Genomic DNA, 12,877 nt, shown 5'->3' with positions numbered 1-12,877 from the left:
GCTCGCTGGCGATTGCGCGCGTAGGATTACGCGCCCTGCAGCACTCGTTATTCGGCTGTGGTCTCGCTGATTCGGCCTCTTGTTGTCGAAGGTGTTCTTCGTGCAAAGCTTTCACCACGCACTACGGCTGCGGGGCATGTTCTGGAGCGGAAGTGAAGATGCCCGCAGTCGGAGTGCGTCGTGAAAGCTAGAGAGGAAACATACTCGGATGTGTGGACTCACCCGGGAGATCACACTTGCTCAATCTGTTGTGCCCAATCGATTGGACGAATTTGTCTCCGCATTACGCTTAAGAAACAGCTGGATTTGGACAGCCTTCTCCTTCCCTCAGCCTGATCCGCAGTTGTCATCTGTGCACCGCAATGGATGGATTATGAATGGCATGCATTTCCCACTCTCACTTTGCCCATTTTCCATGTGGTGTTTGCTCTATTTGTTTCTTTGTGACTTGCGGATGGCAGTGAGGTGGTGGTCGCTAAGCTGTTAGTTCTCTCCATGAAATAATTTGCTCGCCCTCAAGGTTAGGTAACCTCCGCTCAAAGAGAAACACGTCCATTCAAAGGGGATTTATTGGTGATAGTTGCCTTCATGAAAGGAGTCTTTTTGGCAGCTTTTTCAAATATTGATCATCCTCATCCTACACTTGTTCTCGAGTTATAAGCAGAATGGCAAACATCTTCGTCAATCAGAAGGGCTTTTAGAATGATGAGCAGGTCAGTGTTCAACAATTTATTTGAATATTCATTGTGACGTTATGCACGTGTTTTTGAATTGCATTGTCCTATAGATTACACGTAAAAATGAATCTTTCATATGCTGCCATGCCTCCGTTGGGTGGAGCATTAGCATAGTCGTCTGCAACACATAGCTTTTAAACCAGCCACCTGAGTGACGTTTCCCAGCTCCTGGCTAACATCACAGGTGAGTGATTTCTGAACTAATCCTGGTGCACCCAAGAACCCATCTACCTACCGATCAGTTCTTACGTCCAGTTTCCATGAGCCACGGGCCTCATATTTTCACTTACATCGAGTTAAATAATCGCACCTCCGATTAGCATGGTTGGCGACTTGCGGTGTGAAAGAATTTCAAGATGCAATGAAGATTTTATTTTTTTAAAGCTTAACTTTATTTTGCTATCATCAGGCAATTTTGCAAGCGAACGAATGTGCCAAACCCGACTCCATTCTGCTGAGCATGGCTATTGTTGGGACTCCTCGAGTAGGCCTGCTGGCGTCTTCCAGAGCCAATCTAATGTGTGGCGCTCTGGATTGAAGGCTTCATCAGTCTTTTGTCTTTTAATTGTATTTGCTGTTGCCCACAATTCTCTGCAACAGCACATAATGAGTTGGTCCATCTATGGGACCTCTTTGACAGTCTCAAAATAATGAAAAATAAGAATAGGTTTTGCCCCCTTTCTGGCAACAAAACAGGTGTTAAGATGTTCAAACACCAAAATGGATACTTTTGGCAAGGCATCAAGTCTGCATTAACCGCACATACTTGTGGCAAAACATGCAAACAAACATGCTTTGATAATATAATATCATCATTGTTCTTGAAACTGATTGGCCTACGCTAGAGGCAGCTTTCTTAATGGCCTAGTCTCACCAGTGTCAGACCAGAGAACACCAAAAGGCGAACCGCACAAAGACGATGCAAGTATCAGAACTCTTATGGCCGTCCGTCCAGTGTTTTTTTTCCTTCCATGATAGCTTAAATGGATGGCTCCAACCTATACCATGTGACAGCATCACATCAAAGTTGTCAGAGGTTGACTTTGCTGATGAGACCCAGAAGGTTGGAACCAGTCCAGAGTTTGTCTACTTAAACACATCCTGCTTCTGCACACCGGTCCAGAAGGCACATTGGCCAAGGGACTAGAATTCTCTAAAGTGTGAAGACAGACTTTGCTTATTTTGTTTTTTCTTTGCGACTAGACCTCGGTTGGATAATTTTTATGAAGTCCAAAAGCTTCGCGAACAAGGTGCATTGCTCACTTGTACTGTAAAAGTGATTGTCTTTCTTGCAATTTAAACTTTACCGTGATCGTACTTGCACAGTTTCCTATGAGACATCTTAGACCTACAAAGTTATGCCCAGCTCACCATGTGGCTGTACTTTTAAAGAAAACAAAAAACCCACCGTAATGTGCCCGATGACCTAATCTCTACACAAACCAGTTTCGGTTAGAATCCCAAGTGTGCAACCTTAATTGTTACTCAAGAAGGAGATTATCTTCACAAAACCCCCAACCCACCCGTCCGCCAGTCGCGCAATTTGACGAGAGAGAAAAAAAAAACATACCGTACAAATATTTTCGTAACGTGTTGCTCTCATTTTGATTTATTTCCTCCTCTTTTTTTTAAATGCCCAGGAGAGTCCCCGTAGAGAAACCTCGCTCAAATACGCACCGGACCCTCGTTTCAGAAATCACTGCTGATTTCCACACTGACCTTCCTGTGCCGGCCTGGACCAAGGCAGCAGGCAAAATAAAGAGTGCCGGCAGTGAGAGGAGGAGGTGGCAGCGCGCGGGGGGGGGGGATGGAGGCGAGAGGATGAGGTGATGGAAGGCAGAGTTTGTCCGGGTGGAGGGGGTGCGGGATGGGCGGTATGGGGTTAAGGGCCGGAGGGGCAGGAAAAGGGGGCACTTACAGGTCGATTCTTGCATGCACGGGCTGAGGCCAATCAATATTACTTACGGAAAACCGATCCCGGATGGGTAGTGTTGCGTACGGCGCATTAAAATATTTCCCCACCCAAAGTCGTTAGGGATCAGCCTTGATTGGCCTCATGCTTTGAACCCCGCTCACCAACGGCCGTCGTTTCCGATAGTGCCGCGCCATTATTGCACGCCGCGTCTTTTATTTTGTCACCGGCATTGATTCCCGCGGAGAACTTTAAACACCTAAACACCTAAATCCCATTTAAGAGCTTGCCGTAGTTATGCCATTTAGTCGTCATTAAACCCAATGGTAGTAACTAATGCATTTGCCCCTTTGGATCTGTGTTTGATTTTTTTTCTCCTTTGTTGCTGTTGGTATTTTTTTGTTTTTAACGCCTTCATGTACGATGCAGGACTTGATGCAGCGTTGCTCTCAGAAGCAAGTTTGAGCGGCGAAATTAAAGCTCATGGGAGCATTTGGGCTCGGGTGGATGTTTTGCTGCTAAATGTGACGTACGGCCCTCGTTTATACGCCTTCTCGTTTGTCACAAATCTTCATAGGTTCTCTATTTAGGGAACACCTGGAGCCTCAGGCAGGATATGACAGGCAGGCAATATTTCAGAGTCTTTCTGAAGTATGTAAACCTTTGCAATTTGAATCTGCAAGGTTTTTTTTTTGGATGATGAATCCACATGAATCAAATGATTGTTCAAAAGCTGGAGACAAACCAAAAGCACTAGGGGCTGTATGCAAAAGCATGTTGCCCTTAGAGCCACCCTTCGACTTCTGTACTGCTAATTAAATACTTCCGAAGCCAAACGCATATTGGGAAGCGTTACGTAATCTACGCGTGCACATTATTTGTATTCCCTAATCTGTTTGTGGTATCATTATAATTTTGTATGTTCGTGAAGATTATATGATCAGAATGGCCTTGTCCTGGTACAACCCCAGCTCGAACCACAAACATTTTGTCACCCACAACGAGCAGCTCTTTCCATCTTCCTGACAAAGTGGTGGTCAGTTTAACACGTAGGCTTTCGCGACCAATATTATTCATAATCAACGTTTTTGGGTTTAGATCGCGTTATTTATAAATGTGTCGTAACCCTCCACCACCCGACACGGCCAATCAGTAAAAAAGTGTCACGTTGACAAAAGACAAATAGTTCACTGCTTTAGCCCACCGGTGTGTTGAAGCGTGAAACCACAACATTTACAATTTGAGTAGCACGACGTTTTGCTGGTAATTGCATCCAGCATCATCGGGCAATTCGCCAGAATGGTGAGGCTCTCCTGTGTCTCCCGTTCTTATATAGAGCAGCAGCAGCAGGGTGGTCACCTTTAATACCTTGTCCGGGCAATGCATTTGTGTGGTCACCCATGCGAATGCTCCTCTACTATATGAACTCATTATGTATGTACGTTGAACTTCTTGCGCACCATACGTAGCCACCGTGCTAATTGGAGGTACAGGCAGAAGGCAGAAGGATGCACAAATAAGCCTTGGCAGCCCGAAATGTTCAGTCAGAGTTTTTTCTGCAAATATTTTGTTTACAATATTACTTGGCTTTTATTTATTTGCCCATAAATCACACGTACACAAAACTCATTTAGGCCCGATAACAATATCATAACATTGATATGTGTTTACAGTCGATTGTCAATCGACTGCTGAATGAAGGCCTCCCCATGGTGTGCCAGTAATGAAGGCTTGTTTAACTATACTTCACCACACTGGTCGCTGCGGGTTGGTGAAAAGAGGAGCCCGGGATCATTTCAGAATTCACTCGCCCCTCACGCTCGATGGGGCCAGGAATTAACCCGGGTCGCCAAGTTCAGAGCGCTGTGCGCTCACCGCTGCGCCACCGCTCAACCCATTTGATGAGGACAGTAAATATATTACAGATGTGTGGACCTGCATTTGCACGCAGACGCACACATTACGATTCGTACAGCTAAGTTACAGTTAAGTCACTTATGTTATAATTAATACACAGGCGAAAATAAATCTAGTACTCGTACTGTACAATTACTGCAAATGTTATAATCAATATTCATATGTTATAGTGAATAAACATCTGTCGTAATTAAGACACATGTTGTAATTAGTACACACGTGTGCGGCATGGAGGAGGGACAGGCATTGAAGTGACAATGCAGGGGTCAGCAATCAAGGGGAAGACCGCAAGCCAGATGGTGGGACACTAATTATTAAAGAGCAGACCTTAGAGGTCAGCTGTCGACCGTGCCGCAACAGTCGCACGATCCAGCAGGAGGAAGGAAGCGTTGGGCGGCCGGGTGTGGCGACATTGGCGATCTTTGGCCACGGTGACCTCTTGACCCGGATTAGCGTTGCACGTTTACTGCACCGCACAGGTGCACAGGGAGAGGTGCGTGCGTGAGCTTTTCCGAATGCCGTGGGCACGGCCGCGGTGCCGACCGTCCACGAGCGTCGGTTCACCGGCCGGCCGGAGCCTTGACCCCTCGGTGCACCCTGACCCTGCCCGCTGTTGAAAACGTCGCCGGGGCGAGGTGTCGTCTTACGGGCCCGGCCTGCTGCCACGCGATGGTTATACGGTTACAGGCTGGGCTTGGGGTGGGGGTGGGGGTTGGCGCTGGCATTGCCTTGACCCCTCCAGATGATGTGGGAGGCGACACGATGTTCTGACGCCTTGGGGGTAACGCGGGCCAAAGCCCACGGCTACCATTGGGGTCGTCGCGTTAGCTCCCCACCGGCGCAGGCTTCGCCGCACACAGAGAGGCCTTGGTCAGTTCGTGAGGCAGGGCCCAGTCGTGGCGCCGAAGGTCAGGACCAGGTGGCGCAGATTTTGTAGGGTCGTGACTGCGGTGAGGCAGGAGGAACACAATGTGGCACTCAGTTGGTTCTATCTCAGGCTGGTGCTAAGTCAACTTTGGTTTAATGAGCACGGATATTAATTTCAATTGTTTTGTTCGTCAGCAATTCTGGTTATAAATCGAGAGCCAAAAGTAGGACAAGGATGATGAATAGACCACATGTCACCACAAAAAAATCCCCTTTTAAAAATTATAATTTGCTTGTTGAGGGGGCGTGACCTGACCTGGACAGCGGGAAAACACATTTTATGGAGATAACTAACAGCAAAGTGACCCCACGTCACCGCCATTTGCAAGTCGTAGAACAATAGATTTGCTCGAGAGGGCAAATACCAGATCGTACACAACAGTGCGCATCTGAACGAGATGAAGAGAAAGATTGAGGAGGATTGCGGGACATTCATCCATCCATCCACTGCTGCAAACACGTGACAACTGCTGACACTGCCTTGTATGTACGTTGAACTTCCTTCGCACCGTACGTAGTCAACCGCGCTAATCGGAGGCGCGGGGGAAGGCCAACGACACGGTGCCGTTCAGCCCTTCCGAAGGCGGCGACGACGGTAATCGTGAAGCCACGTGGTTCTTTCTCGCCAGGATCCTGTGCCACGCGATGAAGGAGCACCTGGTGCGTGTGGGCAGCGAGGCCGACTTCATCCTGGAGAGGCAGCGCGCCGACGAGATCAACAAACACGCCGAGTTCGAGGTGAGGCCCAACGACCGCCCTCCTCCCCTCCCTCCTCTCCCTCCTCTCCCTCCTCTCCCTCCTCATCCTCTTCCCAAAGATGCTCATCTACGCAGCGGCCGACTGAAACACGAGCGCCCTGAATTTGCCTCCCGTATTTGTAATGGCATCGCCAGCGGAAGGGGTTAACGCAATTAGTCTCACGTTTTATGAAACGGGCTGCCTCCGCTTTGCCGGGCGGGGCGCGCGTCACAAAGCTTCCCTCCCCGCCGCAGGGCGGGGTTGAAGTTCGCTGGCAGAGACGGACGAATTTGCGCTCGTGAACGATAGCCCTTGCGATGAAATGCGGACGTGCAAGCGAACCCCCACGGACGAGACGCGCTCGCGACTGATTAGGTTCACAAACATGACTCCTTGTAAAAAACGGTGTCAGTTTTGTTGCCAGATAGAAGGGTAAAAAAACAATTATCATATTTTTTACTGGCAAATGAGGTTCCAATGGTGTAAATGCTTTTACCCCGAGCTCTCATACTCTGATGGTGCATTGTCTTTGAGTTGTGCGCCTTTTGGCGTCATCTGGTCCAACCCATGTGAGACTAGGCTCTAAGGAAAGCTGTCTCGGGTGTGGACTAATCAACTTCAAGGACAGTGCATATATTATCAGAGTTATGTTTTTTGTTTGCATTGTGGTCTATGCAAACATGACTCCTTGTAAAAACGGTGTCAGTTTTGTTGCCAGATAGAAGCGTAAAAACAATTATCATATTTTTTACTGGCAAATGAGGTTCCAATGAGGTTCCAATGGTGATTAGGTTCACTCGCATGCACAAACGCACTTTCCAGTGGACGCACCCATACGAGAGTTTCTGAGCACAGACCAATGTAATGGGTAGATAAAATAGCACTGCCTTTTCAGCACGTAGGTGACATGTCAATCATACGATGTGCATATTTGTGTATTCTGCATCAACCGTGAAAGATTCGGCCAAAATACCCTCCGGGAGATTCCCCGAGTGGGGAGGCTCTTTGGCCTGCAATGGCGTGAGCAAGAAATGTCTGTGCTGCACTGTTTACCTAGTTTGTCGCCAAGTGAACTGCAGTTCCAGTAGACTCTTGTTTAATTTATTCATGATACGTGAATAAAACACACCTGGAGGGCGAATTAAATGTACTTGCTTCAGGAATGTATTTAGAAAATTGCTGCGATAATTGCTTTTTTTCCCATCTTAAAAAGCTCGCTGTGCACCCAGAGACCGGCGTCAGATTCGGTATGAATCATCGTCGCGGAGTAGCGGCACCATCTCCCCGTGATCGCGGGAACCCATTTTCTCTGCGTCTGTTACTTATTATGTTGAGATCATAATTCACACCCTTCAAATATTTGAATTGAACCGTCGACATGCTACGGGCCTACAAACCTAGAAGCGCTCCGATGTTGTAAACAACAAACGCCTTCTAACAAGGCCGAAGTGATGGTATTTGTCGTGCGATGAGACGCTTCACGGGTGGACTGTGTGAAGGCTACCATCTCCCACCCTGCTTGACCCTGGATGAAGCAGGGTCAACTGAAGACCGCCGACGGACACCGTGGAGTTGTGCCAAGGTTCCGAATAACGACCCCGTCGAGGGCCCCCACCACTGCTCCGCACGACTTTGCTCTGCCAAGTCAAAACGTGGTTGCTCCGTCAACCACTTGAGAACCTCCGATTAGCACGGTTGGCTTCCTGAGATGCGAAAGAAGTTCAGCATACGTACAATATACACAACAGCAACCGCTCGCAACCACGGGTGCCTCCTCCACAAGTGGAAGATTAAAGATGACGACCCACAGTGCGGCGACTGCGGCCGCCCGACCCAAACAATGGATCGTCTCACGAAACAACTGCATTCCACGCCCGCTGCCCGGCGAACTCGACAGTATTAAGTCGCCCTACCCCCCGCAGTTATCACAAGCTTCACGAACGTAAATCTGGACGTATGACAAACCTGCCATAATCTATAAGGAGAATTAAAAGAAGATTATCAATAATGAATGGCCGCAAGCGTAAGCGTCATTTGGTTGCACAGTCAAGAGAAGCTGTAGACATTTTTTGCTCCCGTGCGCCCTGCAGCTTGGGGGTAATGGTTGCGGCGCTCGGTATACGTTCTCCAGGGTTTGGTTGACAAGCAAAGCTATATAGCCACAAAGCGCTGCGTTTAATGATCAATTTACTCTTATCTATAATTACGATTCCTAAAAACGTTCCATCGAGTGCTCCAAGATTATGCTTTTACATTGATTAAACTCTGTCATGTTTAGCGTGGAAACGCTTAATCTTCGCTGCATTTTGCGCCGCCGTGCTAATCCATAATTTTCTTTATCAGCGCAATAATAATGAGCGTCGTCTTTCGCACGACGGGCGAAGTAGACAGGGCAATCTTGCGCTGCAATTCATCGCTGCTGGGGGGAGGGGAGGGGGGGGAACGCGCGATACGCTTTCGCTGAAGCCGTCGCTGCCGCTGTAATAATGGCGATCAAATTACTCTCGTGCGCAGAGCGGGTGGGAAATGTGTGCCGCCTTCTCCTGTTGTGTGGACCAGAGGGTCACCCGATGAGGGCGATCTCAGATGAGCTTCTGTGCGAGCCGCTTCCGCAGACCGTTCCAGAACGTGACGGGTGGCACGTCTCTGCGAAAGATCCATGCGGATGCTTCGTCTACTACCGTGATGCCGACAGCACGATACAACTGGGGGAAGGTTACAATAAATATATTTTATACAAATGAATAAAATAATGGCGACAAAATGAGAGCGACTTGTTGTGCTGGCAATGCCGGAGCCACCGGAATCGGACAGGGTGGGGGTGCGTGACGGATGCGGAGGCCCCTGGGCGATGATGAACGGTGTGGGCAGAGGCGATCATTTGAAGATGAATCTGCGGGCCGCGTTTAATCAGAAACCGATGTCGTGTGTACCTCTCGCGAGGAAGTGGCGAATGCAAATTAAGAAGGATGCATAATGATCTGTCCGCGCTGCCCTGGCGACGGAGGAGGTGTGCGCGGTGGTGCGAGCGCCCGTCCTCGCCGGGAGGGAGGCCACCTTTCCCCGCACTGTCGCTGGCACTCGCTGTCTCTCGACCAGTCGAAGGAGGAGCAGCAGCTGTGAAGTTCAACAAAGATCATCGTAATCATCATCTGTCTGTGGTTGGATGAAGTCGTCCACTGCAAGCTGTTGCCATCTCTCACGTGGTCTCTCATTCCAACAATCTGTCTAGCTCTGGCCCATCGGCTGATGTCATCGCTCTGTCTCCGCGGTGGACGTCCTCTCGGGCGTGTTCGATTTTTTGGCTTGCCGCTCCATCGTTCGCCTCCACCCCCGGCCATCATCCCTCCTCGCGATGGGTCCTGTCCAAGTGCGCTTCCTCCAGCAGTGGATAGACAAAGGGCTCTCGAAATATTACTAAAACTACCACATTTTTATTCGTAATAAAGAGGCTTTTTTTAGATAAACTAGAGACTCTTCTGCACTTTTTTTTTCTCTTTGAAAGCAGCCTTGTCCAGAATTTAAATAGTATCACGATGAAATTATTTACCAGCTTGGGCCTGCGATGCCACAATCTTTCTCAATCCTGCACCACGTGAACGCATCTCATCACTCTGCGGCGGTCGCCCCGTCGTGCATGGCACATTCCATCCTCATTTTTGTCCATCGGCCTTCTTCCCCTCAAGCCACGATGTCTCCTCCCCAAGGCCACTTACTCTTCATAACAGCTGATGTCGTGCCTGCAATTTAAATGCAATAAAGACATCTTCTCCCGGTTAATATGTAGCTATTCATACGCAATGGAAGCCACAGGAAATAAATTAACATTAACCCGTCTTTTACTTGTGGAGGCCCTCATCCAACAGTGAGCTGATCGCGGCTAATGATGACGTTGATGATGGACGTGCGTGTAACGGACATAGTTTGGTGGTGCACCGGGCTGCTTGCTCTTTTGCGAGCAGTGTGCCGTAGCTATCGAGTGTGCGGGTGGTACATCTGCACCGGAGCCCCCGTGGGCACATGGGTACCCAGGCACCGGGTCTACAAAGAGGGTGGAAATAGGACCGGGTGAGCGAGCCCATTCCATCCCTTACGCCGGGGCTCGGCTCGCCGCGACCGTCTGCTTCACCGTGACACGCGTGCACTCGCGCGCAGTCGCGCACTGTGGCCGGCCAGTGCGCATAGCCGGTAGAGCCTCCGCCGTAAACACATCGTCGGTCCACAATAACTCAATTACCTGCCTGTGTGGTGGAGCCGGGCTCTGTAGCCACCGGGGGTTTGCATACTCCCGTAGAATCATCCCGGTGATCCGAAACCTCCCGGGGATTCCGTATTCTTCAGGAAACACCCTCCAGGGAACCACAAAGAAATGTGCTGTTTTAAATTTTCGTGGGTTAGTTGTCCGTGTGCAATGGCGGGCGGAGCAGTGGCGCAGTGGTTGACGTGCTGTGCTGGCAACCCGGGTTTAATTTCCTTGCGACGGTTGACGTCGGTGTCGAGTGAAGTCTGTGCCGGTCCTGCCACCCCCCCCTCCCCCCTTTTCTCCAATGTATTTGGTTCGTGTCACCCCTGCAGCCGCTAGAGGTGCTTCCATTCAACACAGTGTAAAAAAAAAAAGAATTCCTTAATCGAATCATGACACTGAATCGAGACAATTTATTGAATCCGACCCCTAACGTGTAGGGTATAGCTCTGTGTCGCCTACGTTTATGTAGCCATTTAGTTCCGGCCAAGATCAAGGTGAGACTGCCACTTTTTTGCTGGGACTTCACTGTAGGTTGTCCCGTACGCAGGCCCATTTCTCGGCATAGGAACGTGGAATTTTCATCTAACGACTCAAGATTATCAGTCGGTTCGACAAGATTCCTGTTCGAGCTTTGGGGGGGGGGGGCGGGGTGGCGTGTGCTTTGACTTTACAATGACTACATAATTCCTCGGCATTCGTGCGGCCGAAGCTAGCAACCGTAAATTCTGCGCGATCAGAGGCTTTTGTTTCCTTTTTGCGGCGCCTTTGAACTGCGGGGCCGCGGAGTGGATGTATGGCGCGTGTCCGCTTGGCCGATAGTGCTGTATTTACGGTCACTCCCGGCCAAGGGTGCAGGCCTCGTTGTGAAAGACGGCCGGGCGAAATTATATATTTTATCAGGTTAGCGTATGGGGGAGTGACATATGCTGACTGTGAAAAATTGAGTTATCTTTGTCCCGTGCCTCCCTCGTGATCTCCAAGTAAGTTATTGGAGCCCAGGACCGGACAGGCATTGAGATAACGCAGGGAAATTCAATTATAGACCGATTCCTATCCTCTAATAGAATTCTGATTCTCGGCAAGATGGCTTCAAACGATACAGAGGTGGGGCGGGGGGGGGAAGAAAAAACATCTCGGCCGCTCCGTTATCGCGAGCCGGAGGACATTTAGACGAACCGATGCTCGCGGCGAAGCGTGGAGCATCCCGCGGCACTGAACGTGGGAGATAACGGCGGCGCTGGTAGCGGCGGTGGGGAAAGGGGGGCTAGCGGTGTGGCGCTGGTAGTGGCGGCGGCGCTGGCGGCGTTGGCGACATAAGCAATCGCACAGCTGTGCCTCGTTAGCGGAGACTGCCCGCCACCGCGCCTTCTTAATTGGAAACACAGCCGCGGAGAAACGCGTACATTAAAAAAAACACACGGAGCCATATTCGGGGGCAGTTAGCGTTTTATAGTTGTGATGGACACTTATGGAACATCAGGATTAGGTCTGGAAACCATCATCTCTGGTTACTAACCCAACCGAGTGTGTTACAATTTAATATGCCATAAAGTGGGTAACGAGGCAGGCTGGCTATTTAAATGGTGTGCAAAACATATGATGCGGCTTTTATGTTTCGGGCTGCGTCCACGGGTGCGTGGCACGTTTGCGCACGAAGGCGCTCGCCGTCGCAGGCACTGCGGTGGTTTTAATCGGGATGCGAGATCGTCTGCGTGTCATATTGACAACCAGTTGCCATGCCCATGGTAAGTGGCGCTCGCTGCTGTTGTTGTTGTTGTTACGTGCGACACCAGCATAAGAGATAGCGTAATAATACCTTGACTGAAACCTATACGATATTGCTTTGGAACTTTGTTGGGTGTTTTGTTGTGACCCATGCCTCTTAGTCATTCAATAGGTTCTCATTTTGTCATAAATCCAACAATGATAAGGATGCGTGTACCTTGCCGTCCACGGTAATTTAAATGGATGACAACACAAACTTAGGCACATTTCATTCACTGCTGATATTTGAGAGTGTTTGGACGGTGGCCAGCACGCTGCGCTATAAACCCGGTGGCTTCCCGGCCACGGCTAATACCAGTGTCACGAGTGATATCTGAACGGGCCCTTGGGCGGGTGCTCCTTTTCAGTCGTCCTCACCGACTGGTGGGGTGGAACTTTGTCGCAAAGTCTGACACTACGCGTGGAGGAGACCTTCCCCCCCCCCCCCCCCATATCAGACTGACAAAAGGGGCACCACATTATTATATAGAATGTAGCAAACCTGTGCTCTGAGGATGCATCTAGCACGGCAGCCATGGTGGCTCTCGCTGAGAGGCTTTCTTGGTTTTCAGTGCTCCCTCTCCCGCAGTCGCGTCTCTGCACGGCCGCTTGCTACATCAAGGAAGGCTGGATAAT

At 49.7% G+C, this 12,877-nt stretch overlaps 1 protein-coding gene across 1 annotated transcript in view; it reads left to right on the top strand.

Annotated features, from left to right (window-relative positions):
• LOC144722679 (lipopolysaccharide-responsive and beige-like anchor protein) overlaps positions 1-12,877 on the top strand; it is a 281,782-nt gene that overhangs the window by 118,073 nt on the left and 150,832 nt on the right. Inside the window, exon 35 of the mRNA XM_078600981.1 lies at positions 6,123-6,231. Coding sequence (XP_078457107.1) covers positions 6,123-6,231 — 109 coding nt within the window. The remainder of the gene's footprint in view (positions 1-6,122; positions 6,232-12,877) is intronic.

Source organism: Lampetra planeri, chromosome 15 (assembly GCF_965212315.1).
Source record: "Lampetra planeri chromosome 15, kcLamPlan1.2.h2, whole genome shotgun sequence".
In the NCBI taxonomy this organism is placed as follows: Eukaryota; Metazoa; Chordata; class Hyperoartia; order Petromyzontiformes; family Petromyzontidae; genus Lampetra; species Lampetra planeri.
This window is presented reverse-complemented; position numbering and strand designations above follow the sequence as displayed.